Source organism: Indicator indicator, chromosome 29, assembly GCF_027791375.1.
Source record: "Indicator indicator isolate 239-I01 chromosome 29, UM_Iind_1.1, whole genome shotgun sequence".
NCBI lineage: Eukaryota > Metazoa > Chordata > Aves > Piciformes > Indicatoridae > Indicator > Indicator indicator.
The window spans coordinates 10,536,878-10,564,019 of record NC_072038.1 but is presented as its reverse complement, the minus strand read 5'-3'; the positions used below and the strand labels follow the sequence as shown (position 1 = coordinate 10,564,019).

Sequence of the window (27,142 nt, the reverse complement as noted above, 5' to 3'; positions counted from 1 at the left end):
GGCAATGAGAAATACCTGCTTGTTGAAGATACTAAGTCTTCCTGTTTCTTGGAAATGATTTTGAATGAGAGTTTGGGTATAGTAACTTCTGATAAAACTCAGAAGCACTTCAGAAGAGTAATTTACTGAGAACTTACTTAAAACAAATGGGGTGTGTCAGGCTGTGCTTACAGATAGAGACACTCATCAGCTTTTGTCCAATGTTTTGTTCATGTCTTAATAATAATTATTTTTGCTTACAGTTTTTTTGGCTCTCTCCACAAAAATACATTAATGATAGGAGTTACATTTTTGCTCCTTGGTGAAATATTTGAAATATATATTTGATATATGAAGTCTTTGTAGAAAAGGTTGAATCGTGGGTGGTTCAAACTCCAATCTTATGATGTGGCAGCTGACTTTATATTTATTCTCTAAATAGGCTGAAATCGAGCTTCTGAATAAAAGTTCATAATAAAAGGCGTATTGTATACATTGTTTGGTTTATTCTCTCTTTAGGTATTATGTATATACTATCCCAATGGATTAGCTGCATGAAGAAATATGGGTTTAGGAAAGAGATGAGAGTCTGTACCTGGGAAGCTCACAACAGGGATTTTTTTTTTCCTGTAGTTTGATATTGGAGGCTAAAAATGTTGCTTGCACTTGTGTGGTGTGAAAGAGTTGTGAGGTGTTGCACTACTGAGAATGGAAAGTCAAAAAGGTATAACTTGCCTTTAACCTGATTTGATATCACATTTAGTTCTATCAGTTACTTAGGGTCCAAATCAGAAATGTCTTCTAAAGACAGACCGCTCCTGGAGCTACAGAGATTCAGCTGAATGGCCCCTCTAGACTTTAGAAAGAAAATGCTATTGAATAGTTGTATTTCTAATACTTTTAAAGCAGAAAAAGAGGTTCCATTTCCTTTTTTGTATCTTGGATGAAGGGCAATGTATTTGAACTATTTTTGTTCATATCTTTCATCACCACTGTGCTCTGCTCTGGGGCTGAAATCTAACGTGAAGGATTTGTGCTTGAACGCTGTCCTCAGCATACAGGAATATTCTCCATCAGACATATTGGCAATCAAGTTGACTTCTTTAAGGCTTTTTAAACCAAAAGTGGGTTTAAAGTAAACATTATGAGATATGATATGAAATTAAACAATATTTTTACCAAGTGAATTTTCACATTGAGAATGATGCTGTCATACCTCAGAGGAAACCAAAGAGCAGCATGCATGTAGAAAACAAATCCTGTGTGTAATGCTTCCCCTTTGGAGTGTTTGGTGTAGTAATAAGTTATTGTCTTCTTTATCTATCTAGCAGGTTAAAATGAGTTTTAATAACAGTCTCAAAATCTTCTGTTTTGATAATGTCCATGACAGAATTATTCTTTTGATCTTGCAGCTGACCCACTTTATGGCAGTGAGGCTCAAACTAGCACACTTTCCCGGTCCTCTGTGGCTAAGATCACACAATTGGTATTCTCTAGTGAGGTGTCAGAGTTGAAAGCCTAGAATTGGGCCCAGAAATCCAACTGCAAGTGGGTTGTAATACCTCTGAAGTGGTGCCTTGAGTGAAAACATTGATGAGCTGCTTCTCTCTAATGGGTTTGTGCATGTGTATGGTTAAAGTAGTAGGGTTGTCAACATGGTCTCTTAAGGGTGGAAAAACATGACTGCCTTAGACCAAAGTTTGCCCTACACCAACCATCTCTTGGTGGTTTAAAAACTCTTCCTTTCTTTCTTGAACCTTCAAAAGAAGACCAGCATATAACTGTTACAGTGGCTAGAACTTACTGTGTGTTTTCTTACGTGTGAGGTGCTATACAGCCCTTCCATGCAGTACAATGTCTGCTGCCAGAACTGCAGAGCAGATTTATCCTCAAGGCTACAAAAGCATAAAATACAGGCTTTGCTGGAAGATGACTTTGCTTTTGTCATTCCTGTGTTTTACATTGATGAGTACATATGTCAGTGTCACACCTCACATCCTGAACACTGCACCCACACATGTGGGGTGAAGGGTGCTGAATGTGTTCTATGGGACTTTGTTGAGAACGGGCTTATTTCCCTTTTGGAAACTTGCTGTTTGCGTTGGTCCTGGATGCATTAATGATTTATGAAGTCTTTCTTTAATTTCTGTGGTTTAAAATATGAACAACAGGCATGGTTTTAGCTAGGTTCGTGAACAGTGTAGTTAGGCTGGGATTTTGTTTGCTTAGCAGGAAACATATGTTTTGGGTTTTCAATGTTAATAAGCCTGGATGAAAACCTTTATTTTGTATAAACCTGCAGAGCAAGGCTGAAGAATGGATGAAAGAAGCAGTGTTGGATTTTTCAAAATGTTAATCCTTAGATAATTCTGTAGTTTAACAGTTTGCCAGAAGGTGTCAGCTTACTCAATGGAAATTGCTTGGTATAAACTTCAGCTTCCCTTCAGCACAGCAGATTCAGTTCAGCCATCTATGGAGATGCTAACTTGTGCCTTGGCTCAGAATGGCAGTGATGCTCTTTCCCAAATTTACAGATCTGAGTTTGAGAAGGAGCTGATACGTATTCAGCACCATAAAGATTAAACCTTAGGAAAGTTTTCACAGAATCACAGAATGTTAAGGGTTTGAAGGGACCTTGAAAGATCATCTAGTCCAACCCCCGTGCCAGAGCAGAATTAGCTAGAACAGGTCACACAGGAACTTCCCGTGCCTTAACTTCCATCTCTTGCCCCTTGTCCTGTCATTGGGCATTACTGAGAAGATTTTAACAAAATAAATTTACAATGGCAAGTGATTTTATCTTACTGATAACATTGAGCTCTTGGTTGCTCTGTTGAATGTTTTATGCAGTTTTTTAACAATCGTCTGCATGAGATACGACCTGATTGAAATGTTGCTAACTTGCTGATAGCTCCTTTGGATAGTGCAGCACTTGTGTAGAGGAAATCCTGGGGTTTGTTTTGGCTTGGCACAGAGCCACAAAGATGTTGAGAAGAGTGGGAACATCTTGCTTCTAAGGAAAGGCTGAGGGAGCTGGGGCTCTTTAGCTTGGAGAAGAGGAGCCTGAGGGGTGACCTCGTTCATGTTTATAAAGATGTGAAGGGTGAATGTCAGGAGGACAGAGCCAGGCTCTGCTCGGTGATGTCCAGTGACAGGACAAGGGGCAGTGGGGGCCATCTGGAGCAGAGGAGGTTGCATGGGATGATAAGGAGAAACTACTTCTCTGTGAGCCCTGGAATAGGCTGCCTAGAGAGGTTGTGGAATCTCCTTCTCTGGAGACATTCCTAACCCACCTGGGTGCGTTCCTGTGTGTCCTACTATAAGTGCTCCTGCTGTGGCAGAGGGGTTGGACTGGATGATCTTTTGAGGGCCCTTCCAACCCCTAACATTCTGTGATGCTGTGATTACACTTAACTGCGGCGTATTCCCTGAAGTGTGAGTGGTTGCTTGAACTATAGTTTGTGCAGTAACATTTATGCTTGCTGCTGAACCAAACAAGTCCATGTTCACTAAGAAGGCATCTCCTGCTTTCTGGGAGTGGAGGAGTGTGAAATTTGGCTGGGACTTGATGCCTGTATTATGTAAAGCAGCAACTGTTACCACAGGGGGGCAAACTTGCAGCTTCTGTGCAAGACTCAAGATTTTGCCAGACATGAGAGAAAAATAGCTTTGGTTGGTTTGCTAGATGTTTTAATTACCCAAGCGAGCTAAAATGTTGGATCTTACTGTAACAGGCTTATGATTATTGATACTGCGGGGCTTGAATGATAAATTAGCAGTTTATTAGATTAAAAGAAATTGTAATAACGACAGATTAAATAAAACCAGTAGGAGTATGAGAAGCATTATAAGAAAATGAGTGTTTTTTTCCAAGAGATATTATTTCATTTGTGAAAACCTTTATAAAACCAGGTTAAAGCCATCTGTTTAAACCAAACCTCAAAGGCTCTGGAAGGAGATTACTGTGTGCTGGTGGAGAGGTCGATAAAGCGTGTTAATAAGTCACTTGAATGTGTTCTGCATGTGACTTCTAGAAATTGGTAACTACAAAGGATGAATTTGTTACCTCTCTGAATACAGCAGGAACTTGCTGCTAATAGGAATTGTGTGGATAGATGGTTTCTGTGGCTGAGCCAGTGATGCCATTCCCTCAGTTCAAATAAAATTCTCTCTAATGCCTCCATTCTGATTGTTTTTTTGGGAGGCATTTTAATCAGTCCTTCTGAGTTTTAGCTATAATACCATTTACCTTTTAGGATGTAGATTGCCATCTTTGGTGCGCAGCCTGGAAAATGCAGATGAAAGAAATAGCAATCTTACTCTGTTCTTTGCCTGCTTGAATACCTCACATAAGCATACAAACTATTTAAATAGAAATTTTTGCTGCTGTGGGACATGCACAGCAACTCTAATTCTCCCTAAACTTACATTGGGCTCCAAAAATCTAATTTGGTTCTCTCTTGTGAGGGTTTGTTTTTTTTTTTTTAAGCTTCAGAGATGTTTATTCTTTTGGATATATGTTTTATAGGCTATAATCAAAAGGAAAATGTGTAAGCATTCAAGTCCTACTTACAAAAGACCAGTTTGGATATATTTGTTTAAAGTTACATATTTGAAACGTAAAGCAGTGGATCTTCAGTCTGAATGCATGAAATTTCTGAACCTGAGAGCATTTTTTTGCACTGATATGCTGCTTTTTTTTCACTTAGGTTCAACATAAAAGTGCAATTGCAGATTGTAGCAAGCTTCATGCTCACTGGTGTCTCTGGAGGTGCAAAGTATGCCCAAAATGGACAACTTTTTGGCCGCTTTAAACTCACTGAAACGCTTTCGGAAGACACTTTGGCTGGACGGCTGGTGATGACCAAAGTCAATGCTGTTTATTTATTGCCTGTCACTAAAGAGAAGTCAGCACAGACCCAAGGAACCAAAGAGAAGGTTTATGAAGCAGCTATTGAGGAGAAAACAAAGGATTATATCTTCTTGAGGGTATCCAGGGAATGCTGTGAAGAACTTAATCTTCGGGCAGATTGTGAAATGCAGGTAAGTCAGAGTGGAAGTGTTGTTGGTATGGGAACTGTTTGCACTGTGTCCGTTGTGGCTCCACCCAAAGTAATTGCTTGGAGATGTGAAAGGGCATTTTGTTATTTATCATCAAACACAGCAAGCAGAGCATGGATGAGAATTTCAGAGAGGTGAAACCTTTTAATACATAAATACACATTTCTCTGTGTGTGTATTTTATGTATCTATGAGTTGTTAGTTGGAAATTGGTATTTTAGAATTGTTAGAGGTTAAAAATACCTTTGAATGGATTCAGTTTCTGGCAAAATTCTTCTAAATGATTAGGCATTGCTTGCAGATTTTTACTTGCATTACCTCATTGCTTTGGAAGTGTGATTTGCAAGTTGTCTTGGACATTGTTTTTATGTCTCTGGACTCTTGAGAGTCTTAAGCCCTCTCTGTATAAACTTACAAAGGAAACTTTTATCTTATTTTCTGCAGATAAGTGATTGTGTGTGGTTCCTGGGCTTTCTTCCACCAGCTCTACACACCCTCTCCCCTCGGGTCCCAAACCCACTGAGTATCTTGCTAACTCTTGCTACCTGGACATTTCTTTCCTGGGCAGGATGATCTGGTGCTGTCATTCCTTACAAGTGCTAAACCACATAGCTTTTGAAGACCAGGGTATTTACTAAGGTAGTGGATAGACAGAACAGTAGGGAAAAGAATTCTTGAATGTTCATGTATCCTATTTAAAAATAAATTTTCCTGAGAGTTCCAATCACTTTGGTGAACTTCATGCTCAAAGCTGTAACAGATTTGTTACTGCCCTTTTCTTCAGGGTTGTGGTTATACATCCTGCTGTAAAATGTGATAGCCAGGATGAATATTTCATGTCTTTATATCTGTGGAGGCCCAAAGTTAATGGTGCATTCTGCGTTGATGCAAGCAAACATTGTTTTTTTACAGCAAAGCTCATGTTGATTTTACCTGTTAGATAATAATACGAACAACACAATATTTAAATGTACTAGGAAAAAAATGAAATGCTAAGAGCTGTGTTTTGCAAATCCTCATGAAGGAGATGATCTTCAAGTAGTAAACATGACTGGGGCACAAGAGGGTTTTCAGATGTGATGCTGTGTTGGGAAGTGACTTTGTGAGCTGGTAAAGGAGTGTCAGATCCAACAAGTAGTTAAATCTGGAAGGCTAAATTATTCCTGCATAGAGGAGAAAGTTCATAAGAGACACTGATAGGGCTTTGAATGAGGCCTGTTGTGTTTAGAGAAGTGACTGCCTGCTTTTCTAACCTTTGTTTTAGTGGTTATTTTTTTAGCTGACAAAGACTTCTTAAAGTCTTGCTATTAATTGTCAGAAAAGATAATTACAGAAGAATATTCTGGTATTACTTTGTGTTTGAACTTTCTGGTTGGTAGCAGTAATTATAATGAGATTAAAGTGTGATTGAGTAATAACAGACTGCCTAACAGAATCAGTGAGGTCTAGAGGAGAAAATTAATAGATCTGAGAGCAGATTTTTACTTTGGGCACGTGGGTACATTTAGAATGACAGTGTCACCTCTGTGGCATTTCTCTGGGGTGACATCTGGGACACCTCCCACCGGACCAGGTTGCTCAGGGGGCCTCATCCAGCCTGGCCTTAAACCTTCTAGGGATGAGGTATCCACAGTGTCTCGAGATGACCCATTCCAGTATCTCAGCACCCTCACAGAAGGGCTTAGGTTGGAAGAGACCTTAGCTGTTACCTACTCCACTCAAAGTCAAGAACTTCATCCTAAAGGCCAGTGTAAATCTCCCCTGATGTCTCTGGCATCTCTTGTTTTACCTTTAACTGTGCTCTTCCCCTCTTACCCCAAAATTCCTGCTTTTTTTATGGAAAATACCAACTTAGGGGGGATAAAAACTGGCACATAAACAGGTTGAATCCACTTGGGATGCAACTTTAGGATGCTACTCTAGGGAGGAAACAAATTAGTTCTTCCCCTCCTTGAGCCACCATCTCAGCAAAGTACGAGGTGAGCAAGAGCCTCAGAAAGGTACTTCTTTAATCACAAATGCTCATTAGAGTTGCAGCACAGTAATTACAGAAATATTTAGTGATAGAGAGTTTAGAAAAAAACCTAAAGATGTACATCAGTAACTTCATTTCTTCAGCTTTGGGGCTTTTTATGCTGTTTTATGTTAGTGCAAATGTGTGTCAAATTCCATATCAAGGCTTCTGTGTTGGTTGTTAAATTCTTTGGCACAGTGCTCTGATCAGATTAAATTGTTTTTGGAGAGATTAGTAATTGCAAATTTAAATATGTGTAAGTGATAATCTGTGTGAATGTTTTTATGAATTGTTTCCCCACGAGCTGCTTTTATCTCATGTTCCAATGAGGACTGTATTTTTCTCTTTGCTCCTTTAGTATATGTACATAGAAACTAATTTCACTACCCATTGTTCAGCTCTGAATTTAATCAGAGATGTTAATGTGCTCTGAGTGTTGTTTCTGGCCTTGTACTACAATCCTGTTGGCATTATCTTTTATTTACTACCATTAAACCACAAGTAATTGAGAGAACAAAAACCTGAATGCATTGATAAGCAACTAATTGTTAGAAATTAACTTTTGGAGAGTCCAAATAATTGACCATAAATGACAATTTATATTATTCCAGAATGCTTGACTAGAAGTAAATAATGTTTGGGGTTTATCTCTGCTGGTCACACATCTGATTTATGTCATAGAATGGCTTAGGTTGGAAGGGACCTCAGAGGTCATGTACTCCAACCTCCCTGCTGATGGCAGGGATACCTCTCAACTAAGACACAGCTGCTCAAGGCCTCATCCAACCTGGCCTTGAACATCCTGAGGGAGGAGGCATCCACAACCTCCCTGGGCAGCCTATTCCAGAGTCTCACCACCCTCATACTGAAGAACTTCTTCCTAAGATCCAGTCTAATCCTACTCTCCCTCAAGCTTCAAACCATTCCCCCTTGTCCTGTTGCTAGACACCCTTATCAAGATTTCTTCTCCAGTCTTCCTGTAGGATTCCTTCAGGTATTGGAAGGCAGCTCTAAGGTTCCCCCAGAGACTTCTCTTCTCTAGGCTGAACAACCCCAGCTCCCTCAGCCTGTCCTCATATCCTGTCCTCATCTGTTGATCCATAAAAATTTCTGGCCTGTCACTTTCTCAAGGTTCTTACAATAAGGCATGGAAGCTTATATTTGTGAAGAAAAAAAAATACTTTGGGACAATAATATTTTTCAGGAGTGTTTTTTGTATTAAAAAAGTAATTCCAAGAATGTCTTCCTTTTTATTTTATTTTTCCCTGAAAATACAGTGGAATCTAATCTTATAAGTCAAACAACAAAATTACATTAGAGAAAATGCTGCATTTATCTGTGCTTCAAAATTTAAAAAAAAAAAAAAGAGCAAGTTAATTTTATCACAAATCTTTTGGTTGAATGACATTTGCTGTTATCTTCCGAGAATCTGTAGTTTGCAGGAAGATAAAAATGTATCATGCAGTGAAGTCTAAAGAGTCTAAATGAATCATTTTTGATTCACCTCTTCATTTATTCATTCATTTTGTACTGCAGGTTGAACTTCAGTTCCAGTTAAATCGCTTACCCCTCTGTGAAATGCATTATGCCTTGGACAGGATTAAGGACAACAGTATTTTGTTTCCAGATGTCAGCATGACTCCCACCATACCCTGGAGTCCCAACAGGTACAAGAATACAAACACTTGAATATTAAAGATTGTGTGGTAATGCAGTACTGAAGTTCTCATAACAGATGGCTGGAATCAACCCTAGAACAAGAAACATGCCTTGCTCTTCATTAGTGGTGAGGGTGGTTCAGAGAAGGGAGTGTAACTGTTCTAAATAAAATAAGAAAAGTGATCCTCTGAGGACTCAAATCTGTCGATTGCTTTTCCCTGCAGTGGAGCCATGGTTTTATAAGCATTGCAGTTGTGTTGTAGCTGTAGAAAACAAGCCTGCTATTGTTGTTTACTGGCCCGCTGTTCCTCACTGAAAATATGCATGGTAGGAATGCAAATACCAGTTACAAGGAGTTTGTTGTTGCAGGATCTCAAGTGTGCAGACTCCCGTTCGCAAGGAGCCATCCATTAGCACTTCTTGAGTTTGATGCAGTGAGCTCAGATTTGGACATAACAACTGTTGGGGATGACTAGGAAAAGTGTGAGATGGAGTCTTGGAAGGACCAGCGTTGCACTTGCAGGCAGTCCTGAGATTCTTTGCCTACATGTCTTCCAGGTTCCTTTACAAAATGATAAACCTCTGTTTTAGAAATACTTCTGAGGAGACTTAAGGCTAATGCAGTGAAAATAGTTTGTCTTGAAGAGGAGACTTGGGGAGGAGAAATGTGAGGCTGTGTTACAGCTCAGGGAATATGGTCAATATTCTTGGTGCACACGGAGGGATGAAAGAGGTATGAGGTTTCTGTACTTAGAAACCAGGGAAATGAGAGCTATGTGGAACTGATAGCCTGGGCAGCATGTGAGGAGTCGTGTGGTGTCTTGGAGGTGAGAATTAAGAGTGTTATTGTGATGCAGTACAAATCAGAAGATAGCTCAAGGATTAAAAGGAAAGAGATCTGGCCAGAAACTTGAGACAGCAAGATAATGTAACTGAAATTACTTGACAAGTTTTAGTTTGTTTTTGAAAGTGTAGGAAGAACAGAGAGGAGAAAGGGTGGGAGCAGTATTCTGGGTGAGAACGATTGCTGCGTGCACCAAAGCTTTGACAGTATGAGCAAAAAAAAGGGAGTAGGTTTTGTGTAGAGTTACACCTCAAAGCTAATGGAGGTCAGGACAGTCTGTTAAGTTCTGAGTAAATCTTACAAGGAAGTACTGTTTAAGAATAGTTTGAAAGCAGGCAGTGATTTCAATAAAAAGAAGGTAAGTCAAGCAAGCTAGAACTTGATCTTCTCTGGTTTAAGTCAGAAAATGTGTATTTACAGAAATTTACATATTGTTTTAGTTGATGGAATTTATTTCCATAGTGTTTTAGATTTTTTTTTAATAGACATAAATGATGTATGTAATGGTTGTAGCTCAGTTTAAGTCAGTGTAACAAGCATGTTTTTCTCCATCTGGTGGCTTGGTTTGCCCTACCTTGAGAATCAGTACTTCTGACTGCCTCAAAACTGTCTTTCCTCCTTTTCCTTCTATTTTTGTTTTACATCCCTGTTACTTTCTGATACTTCTTACCTCCTGCCAGCTTCTTGTTCATAAATGTCTTGAAAGTTAGGAGTTCAGTTAATTCCCTCTTAGTTTACTCTCAGTTGCTAACTACTACTAACTTCCCCAGTCTGCAAGAAGCTTGTACCAATGCAGATCATGTTACTAAAGTATGGCCATATGTGCAGCAGCAACAGGTGGTTTTTACTATGCATGTCTACTTTTAAATCTGTCAGTGAGAATATTAAAAATTGTGTCTACAGATCCTTAACCTCTTATGCTCATTGGAATTTTGTGAATAGCTGGTATCAGCAAAAATCCTTTCTAATAGACTCCTTTCCCATTAAAGGTGTGTGCCTTAATGATGGCCCAAAATAATTTAAAGAGAAGTTTGTAGTTAATTGGGAGCCAGTTTTTTTTAGTTGCTTTTTAATTTCCTCATAGATAACTTTTACCAAGCCCTGGGGTTGTGTTAATGTTGACTTTTCAAGTTGACAATGTAAATACTGCAGGGAAGAAACATGACTAATGTTAGAGTTTGCATAGTAAGAGTACAAAATCATTTTATGTCTGCTTGCTTTTGTTATCAGGTGATGGTGCAGCGCATACCCCCTTTAAAATGTGTGTAGGGCAGGTTAATTATTGTTAAGTGAGATAATGTAAATTGAGAAGTAGTTAGATTCCTTCTGGAGAAAAAAACCAACTAATTTATTGCAAATATTACAAATTTTTTGTGATTAGAGCTTGTGGTTGCTTTGCTGGATTTGTTGCTTTCTTTCAGCATGCTTAGAATGGTACAGTCAATAAAGTAGCCTAGAGGCTCTTTAATTTCTTGAAAGCTTTTGAAATCTTGCCTCCTTTCACTTCTGACTGACTATGGATTGTCATGGCTTCTGATTTTAACCTCTGTTACCTCCTTTTGTGCAGACAATGGGATGAGCAGTTGGACCCTCGACTAAACGCAAAGCAGAAAGAGGCTGTTCTGGCTATCACTACTCCACTTTCCATACAACTGCCTCCTGTTCTTATCATCGGTCCCTATGGGACAGGAAAAACCTTCACTCTGGCTCAGGCAGTCAAGCACATACTCCAACAGCAGGATACAAGGTGAGATGGGGCACTAAATAGAGTGATGCTTGATTAGCAGAGATGATGTAATTTTTAACCTAAATTCAAGGAAAAGGTAGAAATAGAGAATTTCCATCCAGCCTAAAAACAAACCAAACCCCAAGCCATATGTCATTGTTTTGAATGATAAAGTAATTCTCTAGTCTTAGCCTGTGTTTTCCAGTTAGAACAAAAGTAATTACAAGCGACAGTATGTAGAATGACTGTGATTTGCTTGACATGGAAAGATTTGTAGTGTGCTAGATAATCAAAGCTGTTCCTTACTTAAAATCAAGTCTAGGTTAATAATCACAATATTCTTGAAAACCTGTTTGAACTTTAAATCTTTTCGTAACTGAAGGATTTGAATTAAAGAGCCAAATCATGCAAAATTTGCTAGGTTAGTGACTAGTTTCATTAACAGAAATGTGCAGGAAGATGGCCACTGTTTCCTTTTTTTTGTATTCTACTGCTTTGAATTGTTTTATGTTTCTTCATTGCTTTTTTATTTGCACCATTTATTCCAGCAGGATTCTCATTTGCACCCATTCTAATAGTGCTGCTGATCTCTACATAAAGGATTATTTACATCCATATGTAGAAGCAGGCAATCCCCAGGCAAGACCTCTCAGGTATTTTTTTAAGGCTTATTATGTATCTATGAAATACTATTCTTAAGAAAAGGTGTCTATTTAAAAAAAAAAAAAAGGCTAAAGAACTTTTAAAACATAAAAGCATATTGGCATTACCAGCAGTGCTTTTAAATACAGAAACTAAAAGGAATGTGAAACGTTGTTGACATAATTTGGGGTCATTTGTATAATAAAACGAAAGACATCCTTTTTTAAGCTTTTCTTATTCTATTGATCAGTGTGTCTTTCCTAATGAGCAAACTTTTGGTATGCTCCTCTAAAAGCTACTATGATAAAATAAAACGAACTTGAACTGTATTTTAATTCCAGAATGTTTTGACTCACAATGATAATTTGGACACTGGGGCTACCCAACTGAGGCTCTTTCGAAGCATAATTTCGATGTCATAGGAGCTACATATTTAGAGAATCATGTGCAAGTAGTTTGGCCTCTTCTGTTAAGCCAGTTTGAAGTCAATGTATATGTGGTTAAATGTGCTTACCATGGGTATTTGGGGGAAAGCAGTTAAGGAAAAAATGCAGAAGAGGTAGAAGCTTTAAGAGCAAGGAGGATAAAGTTGCATAGAAACAGTTAAGGAGGATTTATTTATGGGCAGAAACCCATAATCACAATATATTCTGTATGCTGCCAGCTGGGTATATATTTATTGAAATTATGGGCATCATTTTCTGAATGTCAGAGAGTGAGTTCATTATATTACTAAGAAAATGACTCTCTGTTTACTTGGTATCTATTAAAAGCCATCCTGGACTTTATATTTTATGCAATGTCAGTGAAGCCAATGAAGTTATGTGAAAGGGCTAGATTTACAACAGGTGTAAATTCTCTTGGGTTTGCTGGCTTTAGTTGCCATGTGACATTTTACAGACACTGAAGATCTGGCCAAGAAAAAGAAGGCAGCTTATCTTTGAAAAGTCCCCTTTGATCTGGCTGTATTTTAACCCAGATTGTCTTAAGGTGATTTGTAAAGCACTTTGTGATAGAATCATAAAATGGTTTGGGTTGGAAGGGACCTCCAAAGGTCATCTAGCCCAACCCCGCTGCAGTCAGCAGGGACATCCTCCATAGATCAGGTTGCTCAGAGCCTTGTCGAGCCTGACCTTGAAGATCTCCAGGGATGGAGCCTCAACCACCAACCTGGGCAATCTGCTCTACTGTTCCATCACCCTTAGGCTAAAGAACTCGTTCCTAGCATCCAATCTAAATCTCCTCTAATTTCAAACTATTGCCCCTTGTCCTACCCTTACAGGTCTTTGGAAACAGTTCCTGTGCAGCCTTCTTGTAGGCCCCTTTCAGGTACTGGGAGACTGCTATTAGGTCTCCCTGGAGCCTTCTTTTCTCCGGGCTGAGAAATCACAGCTCCCTCAGCCTGTCCTCATAGCAGAGGTGTCCCAGCCCTCTGATCATCTTCGTGGTCCTCCTCTCTACCTGCTCCATCAGGTCCATATCCTTACTGTGTTGAGGGCTCCAGAGCTGGACACAGTACTCCACGTGAGGTCTCACCAGAGCAGGGGAAAGTGGCAGAATTACCTCTCTTGATCTGCAGGCCACACTTCTTTTGATGCAGCCCAGGATGTCATTGGCCTGCTGAGAACTGTGTAAATATTTCCATAAATTTCTGTAAGCTGTAGACTAAATAAATTCTTCTGTCAATGATACCACACAAAAGTTTGGAGCTGAGAGGTTGGAATTTTTTTGTTTAAATACCATGTTATAGATTCATTTTTTCCCCCTAACAAAACAACTTTCTGTGCCCTTTGGAAAATGCAAAGTCAGAATGAACAGTGAGAATTTATGTTGAGTCCGCACCTAAATAAAATATCAGTGAAGCCTGAAGGCCAAATCCTCATTGTCCTGATGCCCATAAAACAAATTTGTACCCAGAAAAAAATAAATGCCACGGGGCTTGATGAGATAATTCAACTGTATTAGGGGCATACTCCAAGCCCTCACTCTTACTGAAGGAACTTGACACTGAAGCAAACTTACTAGGCTTAAGTAAATTAGTGCAGAAGTGTTTCTGGTAGACAGAAACCTAACCCTAACCTGCAGTTAGGAAGAGCTTTTGATTAAGTCCTTCTGTTAGGTGCTGATGATTGATTTTAAGTGTGAAGAATGAGGCACCTTAAGCTGGTGAGTCAGAGCTGTAAGAAATTAATTGGCTCCAAATTTTTTACCCTTTTACTCTGTGAATGTGAACCTGTCTCTCCAGCAGCTGGAAGGCTGCTGAGGTAGCACTGCAGCTAGGTACCTCAGATTATCACCATCTCCTGAAACCCTGGAAGCAGCAGCACCTTCTCTGTTTCTGGGCACACAGTGGTTGAGGTATCTACTGTTTATTGCAGCTGTTATTTTACTTGCATATTTCTAATGTAGCTGCATCCATAAAGCTGATTTTTGTATGTAATACTACAGGAGAAGGAAAGGGAGGGATTATGCTTTTAGCTGTATTTTTAATATTTCTATCTATGCCTAAACATGTCATCACTGACTATCAGTTCAGCAGTGTCAGAAAGCTGATTCTGTTGAAAATATCTCAGCTGAATCATCTTGATCATAACATAAATGCGGAAGTGCTATGTGCAGCCTGAAACCAGGCAGCTTTAATGTGTGGCTGCTGGCTTCAGGAGATACCCAGACTATAAAAATTAATCAGTTGGAGCAAACAGGAGTTTTAATTAACCCCTCCAACCCAAAAACCCAACAGGTTTTGAAGGACCATTGCCCGTTTTTCCAAATTGCCTGGACTGAAATTTGTGCACAGAAAATGGCATTAATTTATCTTATCAAGTATTGATTTGTACAATAAAGGCCTCTTTAGCCAATTTTTTTTTTCTTGTGGTATAGTCTTATGGTACCCTCAAAGGAAGATGGATTAAAAAAGTGAACTTTCAGGTTGTAAGAGAGGTTCTTCACATGTTTTCTGCATCTCAGGGAAAATACTTGTTTGTGAGAATGAGCATCGCTTTGGAGGTGGATCAAAAGAAATGGAAGAGGGAAATCAGGTGCTTTTAAAGTTTTCTTCAGACTTCTTGGGACTGCTTAGAGTTTTGGGGTTTTTTTTAATAGTCTTTTAACAGAAAGATGAAATTTGATTGCTAGGTTGTTTTTCCTCTAAGCTTCTGTGTTCTCTTTGCTAGAGGGATTTCAAGTGAGAAATAACTGCATGAAATCTGAGGAGTTGGGAATGGAGTTTGTCCAAGAAGAGTTCTTTGGAGCACAGCCTGAAGGAGAATCCAGGTTCTTTTTATGAAGAACTAGGAGGAGCTGGTGTTTGTCAGTTCAAAACAGGGAAAAGAAGTTTTGAAGAATTTAAATTTAGTCCCTATTCACTCTGTCGTAAGGAGTCATGAGAAGCAGAAGCTGCTTTTGTAGGACAGGAGTGCAAATGAAACTCTGGTTATCCTCTCTCAGAAGTTCTGACTCTAGACTTGCCCTTTATTAACTTTTAGAAGTGATTTAGGAGCAATCCCAGCCTTAAAGGTGTCCACTGTACAAAACTGATACTTTGATAGAGCTTTATCAATGGAAGCAAAACATGAAAGGTTAGGAAATACTCAATGTGACTAAAATGAAATAAAAATATTTGGGCAAATTTTTTTTTTGGCATAGTGCCTGGAAAGTCAAAGAAGACACAGAGTTGTTAGCTGACAGTTTGTTCCATTCTGTAGCTCATTGGCTACGGGTCCACAGAAATGAGGGCTTTTGGTGTAGACATCCAGGTGCCACATTTAGGACTAAAGGTGGGGTAAATTTCCACATTCAAATGCAGATTCTGTAAATATCAACCCAGCATAGATAAGCAGAGTGGATGGATTCAGTGCTTTTGTTTGCAGAAGAGTGAATCCTTAATCTGTAATCTTCTGGGATTTCCATTTCAATGTGGTTCTCTGTGTATTTGGTTGTAATTTCGATGCCTGTGGTTTGGGTAGCTTTCAAGGTTTGAATTTCTCGAGAATTAAGGTCTTGATGTGAGAAAGTAGGCTCTCATGTGAGCTAGGGTTGGAGCTGCAGTTTTGACTCATCAGCTGCACGCTAATAGGACGTTAAAGATCATCTATTTCCAGCCCCCCAGCCATGGGCAGGGATACCTCCCACCAGCCCAGGTTGCTAAAGGCCTCATCCAACCTGGCCTTGAACCCCTCCAGGGAGGGGGCAGCCACAGCCTCTCTGGGCAACCTGTTCCAGTGCCTCACCACCCTTACTGGAAAGAATCTCTTCCTAGTATCCAGTGTAAATCTGCCCTCCTCAAGCTTTTCAACAGGATGTGTTGCAAGTACTAATGAATGTTTGGATTAGCAGCTCAGGTACTTTGCTCATGCAGGTGTTAAGGTTAAAGAAGGTTAGTCACTTGTTTAGTCAGTAGTTAAGGGTATGTTACAAGCAGGGTGAAACGTTACAATTAACGTTAAACTGGTAAACCCCATTTTTGTAATGTGCTCCTCTAAGAAAAAAAACCTTCACCCTAGTGATGAAATTAGAGGAGATTTAATTATCCTAAATTTCACCTGAGAAAGCAATTGCTTGTCCAATGTGACTTACTTCTATCACGATATTTTCGAAGTAGTCACATCTGTCAGGTGTTTTTATGCCAGTGGTGAATAATAGCTCTGGGATACCTTTTTGATCTCACATCAAAATAAAAGAAATTACTGGGTAAGCAGCAATGCAGTTTGAAATGCTGTCAGCCAATCTGTGAGTCACCCATAGCTGAATTTTTGTAATAAAAGACAGTGCATGGTATAATAATGTCTAATAACCATAATATTTTACATTTCAATAGCACCTTTCATCCAAGAATCTCAAAGTGCTTTACAAACATAAACTCACAATAAACTCATTAATCCTCACAGTGCTCCTGTGAGCTGGTGGGGGAAGTATTGCCCCCAGCTAAGGTTCAGAAACTGAATCATATAATGGCTTAGGTTGGAAGGGACCTCAGAGATCATCCTTTCCAACCCTGCTGCCATAGACAGAAATGCCTCTCAACTGGACTTGGTTGCCCAAGGGCTGATCCAATCTGCCCTTGAACACCCCCAGGGAGGAGGCATCCGCAGCCTCCCTGGGCAACCTGTTCCAGAGTCTCGCCATCCTCATACTGAAGAATTTCTTCCTCAGATCCAGTCTATAACATACTCCCCTTCAGCTTCAAACCATTCCCCCTAGTCCTGTTGCTAGACACCCTTATGAGAAGTCCCTCTCTGGCTTTCCTGTAGGTTCTTGTGGAATCCCATGGAATCCTATGGAAGCTGACTGAATGGCTGGGATGGACAGAGCAGGGGGTTTCTTACTCCTACCACCTTGTTCTGGCTAGTGGACCACAACTTTATGTTGTTACATAGATTTAATAACAGTTTATCAAAGGAATCTTATCAGTTTGTTGGGTGGTAATAAATACGTCGAGGTTCCCTTAGAAGGTTCTTATTCTGAGGGTGACTCAGGAGTGTGCTGTGTGCTCCTGCACTGAACCCAGCCTTAGCTGAGTTACCTTTGGACATGAAGTGTCAAGTGTGTTGTCAGATTCAAAAGCCATTCAGCTTGCTGCTTCTTGGCCAGAATAAATGTTGGATTTTCAAAACCCAAGTTTGTTGTAATCCTAATAATTTGTGCTCTCTAGTAATATAGAACTGAGCTGTAATTTTCAAATCTGGGTGGGCATGTGGTATCCAAAATCCAGCCAGTGCAATCATGCTTTGCACTTAGATACAAAATTACACTTCTCAAATACATCATTAATGATTTTGGGGTTTGTAACATGGGTGCAGGAGGAAATAAATCATGAACAGATAAACCAAACAGCATAAACTCCGTATTTAGAACTGAATTTAGTTTAAATCATTCAATCTTGATTTACTTTAGAAATAAGAGAATTTAAGTATTAATTTCTGTACAATAGTTTCCTGTAGTTTAAGTGTTCCACTGAAGATTGACAGTTTTGACTTGATACAGATGGTGTCTTTGAGGAGCACCCCATAGAGAAGTGCTCTGACATCTTTATCCAGCTCCTCAGCTATTGAGCTTTGGTGTGTTGCTGTAGACCTCTGTGGAGATACTTATACTCTGCTTTCTGGGCCATAGTCTTTGTGTCTTCCCTGTTCTCCTTCCATTTAGCTAGACTGGCCAGAACATTTCATCACTCTTTAAGAAAAAGTCATCATTAATCTCATGATATGGTGATTAAAATGATCTTATATATCATGAAAAGATATTTGAAATCCAATGCTTTGCTGACAACGTCCTGAGATTTTAGACTTCAGCCATCCTTTTTGGCACTGTTTTCTCAGTCTTTTATACAGTGAATCATAACTATGGCCCTGCATGATAAAAAGGTGAATATGCTTCCTGTTTGGTTGCTAGAAGACACGCAGTATGTGGAAGAGGAAGTGCAGGATTTTATTAATGTCTTTTGAAATTAATTTTTTTTAAAGATTCTGTGGCTGCAGTTGAGGAAATGTGCAGACCACTGCTGCTCTGTCACTGCCAAGACCATATGTGGGCTATATTTATGTTGCAGTTAAGGAACTATCTCTTTAAAATGAGTTTCCTGATAGTTTGCAATGATATAGGCATTGGTGAGAGGGTCACAGAATCACAGAATGTTAGGGGTTGGAAGGGACCTTGAAAGATTATCCAGTCCAACCCCAGTGCCAGAGCAGGACCACATAGAGCAGGTCACACAGGAATGCATCTAGGCAGATTTGAAAGGTCTCCAGAGGAGACTCCACAACCTCTCTGGGCAGCCTGCTCCAAGGCTCTGTCACCCTCACAGTGAAAAAACTTTTCCTTACGTTCATACAGAACCTCCTCCGCTCCAGCTTGCCCCCATTGCCCTTTGTCCTATCATTGGACATCACAGAGAAGAGCCTGGCTCTGTCCTCCTGACATTCACCTTTCACATCTTTATAAACATGAACGAGGTCACCCCTCAGGCTTCTCTTCTGCAAGCTAAAGAGCCTCAGCTCCCTCAGAATGAACGAAATGTACAGATTTCCATACATGAATTAATCCTTGGTAACTGTTGAATGTAGCATTGCACTGCAGTAAATACTGAGAGGTAAATCCAAGCCATTTTAGCATATTTCAGGATCTAATTCTGCATAGTTGTGATGGTTTGCTTCCTAAAGATTACATTTATTTACCAAAACCCAGAGTATTAACATTTGAAATTTTCAACTGTCACTTGTGTTGAAGTAGCAGAAAAACTAAGCTTCCTTTTTCTTTCCTAGGGTATATTTCAGAAATCGCTGGGTAAAGACTGTCCACCCAGTTGTGCATCAGTACTGTTTGATTTCAAGCACACATTCCACCTTTCAGATGCCACAGAAAGAAGACATTCTTAAGCAGCGAGTAGTAGTTGTGACTCTAAATACATCACAGTATCTTTGTCAGCTGGATCTTGAACCAGGTAAGGTCATTTCTAAACAATAAGTGTCCATGCTTCAGAGTTCTCTTCCTCTTTCCAGTGTCAGTTCTTTACCCAATTCTTTGAACGGTTAAAAAATAGATGTGAACAGTGATCATCTTAAAATAGTCTTCTCTTTTTTCTTTTGTGGTTGTGAATAAATGTTTATTACACAGCTATAAATTGCTGGCATTTAAATTAACCTTTAGCTTATTCTGTTTTTTCTCTTACTTTAAAAAAATCAAATAAAACAGCAGCCCTATCTGTGATCTGGTGTTTCTGAGATCCAAGAGGGAAAATTCTGTTTGAGCTTCTGACTTTGAATATTATGCTCATTAAGGTCGTTACTCAATAGGGCATGTAAGCATAAATACATACAGAGAGCTTTTTTTTTCCTTGTTTTCTGACTTGTTTAGCTTGGCAAACAACTCCCACGTGTACAAGCCCATGCAATGGTCACGTGATACTTGTAGGGTTGTTTTGTAAACTGAAATATATCAGACTGCTTTTCTGGGGGGGCAAAGGCTGATTAAGGTTTGTTTCCTTGATCTCCAAATGAAAACCATCTGCTTTTTGGAGGATGTGGAATTTCTTTACAAGAAGATGTTAAGGCTAGGTTTTTATGGCTTTGTTTAGGCATTTGTTGCAATAGAGAAAACTAATATGGACTTGATGGTAAATATTTTCAGTTCTTTTGGTGGAAGAACCTGCTTTCTTTGGCAGTGAGCTGTGTACAGTCATGCCTTAGTAATGTGTGTGCAGCTGTGTGAAATTCATGTTTTCCAAAGAAAATGGCTACATTTTTATGTATATAATCTTAACTGGATGGTATCTAAGTCAGCTAATACTGAATTTTAGACCTTTATATATATATATATATGTCAATGTGCAAAACTACTTCTATACCTATTGTAAATTTACTCTTCACAAAATGTAAGCCTGCTGTGGCCCACTTTTTCTCAAGTGCACGTTACCCAATGCATAGTTTCCCACCTACCCAACAAACCTTTTGGTCCAATATTATTGTAAGATTGAATTTAAGTTCTCCTTCAATTTCTGTTCCTTTTTTCCCCCCTGACATTCCTTAAAGCTCATAACCTGCAATGTTCTCAGGTAGGTGTGCAGTTCTGATGGGAAATTCAGTAAATAAAATAATAATAATAATAATACTCATGTGCCTGAAGAAGTCATAGAATCATAGAATGGTTTGGGTTGGAAGGGACCTCCAAAGGTCATCTAGTCCAACCTCCTTGCAGTGAGCAGGGACATCCTCCACTAACTAGATCAGGTTGCTCAGAGCCTTGTCAAGCCTGACCTTGATTACCTTCAAGGATGGGGCCTCAACTACCTCCCTGGGCAACCTGTTCCAGTGTTCCACCACCCTCATGACAACGAACTTGTTCCTAATATCCAATCTAAATCTGCTCTTCTCTCATTTCAAACCGTTGCCCCTCGTCACTGCAGACCTTTGGAAACAATCCCTCTGCAGCCTTCTTGTAGGCTCCCTTCAGGTACTGGAAGGCTGCTCTTAGGTGTCCCCAGAACCTTCCTGTCTACAGGCTGAACAGCCTCAGCTCCTTCAGCCTGTCCTCATAGCACAGGTGCTCCAGCACCCTGACCATTTTCATGACCATCCCCTGGACCTGCTCCATCAGGTCCATGTCCTTCCTGTGTTAAGGGCTCCAGAGCTGGATGCAGTACTCCAGGTGAGGTCTCACCAGAGCAGAGCAAAGTGCTGTCATGTCTTTTCCGTTGTTGTTGTCCTAAGCCCTTCAAGGTGATGACAAGAGTTTCAGATTTGAGAAAGCTCCTGAAGGAAGTCTGCCAAGAGACATTTCCTCTTGGAATAAGGAGAGCTCAGATGAAACACTTATTCAGCTTCACATGTGTCAGAATAAAAAGGCAGATCTCTGGCTGCTGCTCATGTCTCTGGCTATCAGTTGACCACTGTTGGTCATTTGATGGGTTTGAAAATTGTTTGTGTGGTTTTCAGTAGGTGCTAGAAATTAATTTGTATAAATCATGCTAATTTCCCCCCCCTAGTTCTACTAACTGTCAGAACTCAGAACTTTCAGTACACTTTGTTGTATTGTTATCACTGTTTATTTTATCATATTTCAGCTTTCATTTATTCGCTGATATCTCTGTTTTTGCAGGTTTTTTTACACACATTCTGTTAGATGAAGCTGCACAAGCTATGGAGTGTGAAACCATTATGCCTCTGGCATTAGCTAATAAAAACACAAGAATTGTCTTGGCTGGAGACCACATGCAGGTAACAGCTATAGAATTTTGGAATGTAAAGTGGGTGTATGTCTAATATTTGTGGGTTTTTTGTATTGAAATTATTCCTCTTCTCCAAATTTCTGTGGTTTGTGAACATAGACCCACAGGATTTCTGCTCAGTGAGAAGATGCTGTAGCAGTTGTGGTAATAACTTAACTGTAAAGTGATTGACAGGGTAATGGTATGAAATGATTCCAAACAGTTCGGGATTTGAGGGGTGTTTTGGGGGAGTTGGTTGGTTGGTTGCTTGTTTGGGTTTTTTTTTGTTCTTTGTTTTGGGTTTAGTTTTTAAGTTTTGAGTCTTATTTTTGTGGGGGGTTTTGTTTGGTTTTGTTTTGGATTTTGTTTTTTGTTCTTTTTTTGGTTTTGTTTGGGTTCCTTTTTGGCTGGTTGATTTTATTTTACTTTTGGCTTTTTGTTCTTTTTGCCTTTTGGGGTTTTTTACTTTGATACAAGGGTTCTCTCCTCTTTAGTTAGTGAATGTTTTATTGTTCCTTCAAGAGCATGTTGATCTTTTGTCACTTTTACAGTAGAAATAGCCATGGTATGTGTCTTCTGATTATGAATGTAGTAAAAGCAAGGTTTCATTTTTGTTTTGATGCAAAATATAGATGTTTGGAGCATGAAATTCCAAGTCCACATATTTAGTTACATTTTCTTTGTGTGTGTGTGTCTATTACAGCTCAGTCCTTTTGTCTACAGTGAATTTGCCAGGGAAAGAAACCTTCATGTTTCATTGCTTGATCGGCTCTATGAGCACTACCCTGCAGAATTTCCATGCAGGATCTTGCTGTGTGAGAACTATCGCTCCCATGAAGCTATCATCAAGTAGGTGTGAACTTTTTCACTGTATCATGTGTTTCTTTGACTGGTGTGAGTGAACAACCATTGAGCCAAGCACAGCTGAATGAAGAAAGAAGCATTATGTGTTTCTGTAATGAAATCTTAGTTGTTTCAAAGTTAATTAATTGAGTAATTCTTTGTTATTAGGTTGGAATTCAGTCTCCTAGAAGAGATGCCAGGGGTTCAGTTAGTTGTCTTACAGACCCCTCATTTGGGTGGGGTGTTGTAGCTCTAAGACTTGTACACTAAGCCAAAGAAGAGCTAATTTTCCCTTTTTTAACCATGATGCAGTGTATTAGGTTTCAAAGTTTTAGCATTATTGGAGTGGATGATCTTGGAATGGTGACCTCTGTGCAACGGGAAGAATGTGTGGATACAAGCAGAAAAAAAAAGGTCACATTTTGGACATGCTTCTTCCCTGTTGTCTTTTTTTTTCAAGACACATTAATCAGTGGCTTTGCGTTTTTATGCTATGATAAACTAATGGCTGCTAGTGTAGTGAGCTCATCCATGAGCTGTGCTAGAAAGAGTAAGTGCAGTCATGGGGAAAAATGCTAAAGTTTAAATTCTGGCTCAAATATGTACTGAGGAATATTTTGTTGGTATCCAGTCATGCTAATTAGGTTATCACTGTGTTCAAAGCAAAAGCAGAAGTATTTAAGTGCTCTGGGGAATCAAAAGTGAGAGTGTAACATATTTTGTTACACAGCTTGATCTGTCTTCATTTTATGGGCTTTGTAATTATACACTGAGCAGTGCTGCATTTCTTACACATATCTTGAAATTGTAAGTTTGAAATGAGAGAGAAACTGAATAGGAAGGGATTGTTTCAGCTTTTGGTTAGACGTCACTTCCATGAAATTTGTCTCAGAAAGATCGTTAAAATTCATTTCAGCAGCCAGAGTTCAGACAGTGAGTTTCCAGAAAGTGCTGCTGCATTGAACAGGAGGTGATGGTTGCAGAGATACCACTGGGGATGGTGGGCTGGCTAGGGAAACCTAGGCTAGAAAGTATCACTGTGTGAAGTGGAAGCTGTGAAATGCTCCTACGGTGGTCTGGTGAGGAGACTGTCTTCAAGTCTGCTGATTTTTTTTTTCTTTTTTTTTTTTTTTTTTGGAACATGGAATTTCCCCTGACAAATGGGACCATGGCATTTAAGACAGAAGTATGTGCAAGAAGATGGTTTCATGGTGGGCTCATTAATCATACCCTACCTAAGAGAGGAGACCAGAAGGAATTACAGAAAGAACAAGCCATTAGTTCAGCTTGACTTTGGTGCAGTCATTGGAAAAAACAACCCTTGTAGAAAGGATGCTTTATTGTTTAATGAGAACTCATTACTAAGAATTAATTCGCAGAAGAAATTAATTGAATAAATTAATTTGCTCATTGGCAGCAGTAGACTGCTGCAGCTCCATCCACAGGAGAGCTGCACGTTCTTCAGGATTGTGCAGTGAAAGCCAGTTTGGGTCAGTGGTGGGCTGCAGTTGTTGCATGGTGATTTGGTAGCAGACCAGTTTCTTTAGCTTTCCTGTGACCAGTTCTTTACATCTTAAGCTAAAATAGTTGGAAACCTGGAAGAACTCAGTGGGCCACTGACAGCACAGTGTCCTGCTTTTGTTGCCTTCATGTCAGGCTGCATTAATCTTAACTGCATCCACAGAGCTATATCCAGAGAACATTAAGGCTGGAAGCTGTGCATTTAAAAGTTAGATTATACCAGAATTCACTAATTAATGAAAACCAATACATTAATTTAGCTCTGTTGTGCACACAACAGTATACAGCATTTGTAGTGCTAGCCATAGGAATTTGCAGTCTCTTCTTGGTGGCTTTTTGTCCTGTTCCATTCAGTTTGTGTTCTTTCCCCCCACTTTTCACCATGAAAGTAGTTCTTACCTCATTTCTTTTCTTACCTCATTTCTTTTCTTACCTCATTTCTTTTCTTACCTCATTTCTTTTCTTACCTCATTTCTTTTCTTACCTCATTTCTTTTCTTACCTCATTTCTTTTCTTACCTCATTTCTTTTCTTACCTCATTTCTTTTCTTGCCTCATTTCTTTTTCAGTCAGCCACCTTCTGTAATGGCTGCTGCCAGCAGAATTAAAATGTTGTGGTTGTGTTTGTGATGACTACCAACATAGACTTGACTGCAGAAGGTCACAGAGGAAAAGCTTGCTTTAATGCTGAACATTTGACCTGCATTGTGTGTGAAATCTGTAGTAGATTTATTTTCCTTAAACGATGTAAGGATTTTCATTGTCCAGTCAGCCACTGGGGAATAGCCAGTGCCAGACAGCAAGTGTTCCTCTTACTCAGTTTCAAGTCACTAGAACTTCAGAGTGAAACATGAGTGGGAATGTTCATAATGTTGAGCTTTAGATCAGAAGAAAACAGTGTCTGTGTAGAAAGAGCATTGGAAAAGCATATTTTTAGTGCCTTCTACTCTGTAGTATGGAAACATCAATGCAGAGAAATCACTTGAAGATGCTGAATACTAAGCAGTGGTCCTGGTTTCCTTATGAAGTATTTTGTGATTGCATATTTTATCAGAGAAATTTGCATTTTTATCAGTGAGCTCACATCTAGACTCCACATTTTATTCTGTTTTGCCTCGTTACAGTTATACATCTGAACTTTTCTATGAAGGCAAATTGATGGCAAGTGGAAAGCAGCCAGCACACAAAGATTTCTACCCTTTGACTTTCTTCACAGCACGTGGGGAAGATGTGCAAGAAAAAAATAGTACAGCTTTTTACAATAATGCAGAGGTAACTCTTCTTTGGCTTTATTCTTGATTGCTTTCTTAAAGCTCCACTGCCCCCCAAATGTATTGATTTATGCTCAGCATAGGTAGAAGGCATAAATTGTCCTTTACTTAGAATGGGGAACATGGAGTTTATTAAACATGAAATGGTGAACATTGCAATTGTAGTAAACATTTCCACTAATTTATCTTCTCTTTTTTTTTTTTTTTCAAATTATAAGCTGTGTTTAGTTCTCTTAGGCTTATTCTTCAGAATGTCTTTCCTGATAATTTTTGTGACATTCTGATGGCTGTATCTTAGCAACTGAGAGTAGCTGCAATTTGAAGTAAAACTTAGAATTCTTTGACTGTTGTAGAAATGTTCCCACTCAGATAAGAGTCCTCTGGAGTAACATTTCATATTGCTTTAATATGTTTATGATCGGTGTCTTGACTGATCGTGTGCAGATGAGATTTATGTTTTTTAAGTGAGAGCTTACACTCAATATGTTTGTTTCATATGGATTTATTTATATTCTTCAAAACTTGCTTTCATTCTCATTCCTTCCCTTGAGTTAAACCCCAGATCTACAAAACCAAACCCCCACACAGTCACACCCTTAAATTGGTAATTGTATTTGTACTGGAAGATGCCTTTTTCTGGTCACCTCAAATTGAAGGATGCTTGACCCAACTCCTTTTTCTTTTTTCCCCACCAAAAAGATGTCTCAAGAAATGGCCTTGACATTTAAAGAAAGACAAACATACATCACTAATTTTCTTCAATTTATGAGGAATGTTATCGAAGCTTAGGTTACTGCTTAGCAGCAGTATTTGCTGTGAAACATTTGCAGAGCTGTTGTTGGTCATGATGCAGTTCATCTGATGCTCAGTTGCTAACCTTCTGGTTGTTATGCTGCCCTTGGTATACATTCTGGGATGTATTAAATATCTACTTAAGTAAGAAGTTCCAATGACTTCTGGACACATCACTAAAAAAAAAAAAAAAACAACACTGAGGGCACCTGACTACTTTCATTAATCTACTTGGATTGCTCTGCCATTTAAAAGAAGTTGTAAAAAACCTAAAAATATCTTCAGTAGCCAACTAACTGTCTGAAAATTGTGAGTCATTAATAGCTACAGGCAGAAATGAAGGACAACAGCTGCTTAAACACCAACATGAAAAACTGAAATTTGGATGATGAGGGAGGTTTTTGCTGTTTGACCCTTAATGGACTTTTGCATTAGGGCATCTTATGGTTCATTGGTGCCTATATTAAACATTAATCTGTAAAATACTCTTACCCTTTTTGGTCTTGATTCTAAAGTTTTCCTGTATGGCCTTAATTCTAAATACACATCTAGAAGTTATTTACTTTCAGAGAAGCCTGCCAAAATACCTGCAAAAGGTCATTATATTTGTGCTACATTTTTTTTTATAGATACCAAAGTTTATTCTAGTAACCTTTGTCAGCACAACTAGCCTTTTTTTTTTTTTCCTTCTTCCTTTCTCTGAGTTTTTCAATAAATTCTTCTGGTTTAGGTTAATTAATACAAAAATATATTTAAAAGAGAATGTCATATAGTCAGATTTTAAATGGTAAGATCTCAGCATGAAACAACAGACTTCTAGCAGTTGGGAACTACTATGCTTTATACTATCCCACATACCCATTGCAATTTATATCACTTTTCATCTTCTTGAAATGTCCATAAAAGTCCCTAGAATTCCCAATTAGCAATTTGAAGAAGATAATATAAAGGCTATGAGCATTAAATTTATTTTTAACACTCCCTTTTCGCAGCCAAAGATAGTTGGACTGATAGGGAAGAGAAGAAAGTGAAGAACACTTGAGGTTCGTAAGGAAGACTTTGCCTAGCTTCCATTAAGAGACTGAGCTTGC

General features: G+C 39.1%; 1 protein-coding gene across 2 annotated transcripts in view; it reads left to right on the top strand.

Annotated features, from left to right (window-relative positions):
- Nucleotides 1-27,142, top strand: part of HELZ (helicase with zinc finger) — a 69,707-nt gene that overhangs the window by 18,396 nt on the left and 24,169 nt on the right. The window contains exons 11-18 of one of the 2 annotated variants that reach the window (XM_054394028.1): nucleotides 4,689-5,022; nucleotides 8,591-8,721; nucleotides 11,125-11,304; nucleotides 11,835-11,936; nucleotides 19,185-19,363; nucleotides 21,517-21,635; nucleotides 22,329-22,474; nucleotides 25,113-25,260. In XM_054394028.1, the coding sequence (XP_054250003.1) occupies nucleotides 4,689-5,022; nucleotides 8,591-8,721; nucleotides 11,125-11,304; nucleotides 11,835-11,936; nucleotides 19,185-19,363; nucleotides 21,517-21,635; nucleotides 22,329-22,474; nucleotides 25,113-25,260 (1,339 nt within the window). Of the gene's footprint in view, nucleotides 1-4,688; nucleotides 5,023-8,590; nucleotides 8,722-11,124; nucleotides 11,305-11,831; nucleotides 11,937-19,184; nucleotides 19,364-21,516; nucleotides 21,636-22,328; nucleotides 22,475-25,112; nucleotides 25,261-27,142 lie in introns of both variants that reach the window. The other variant, XM_054394029.1, reaches the window with a different exon arrangement.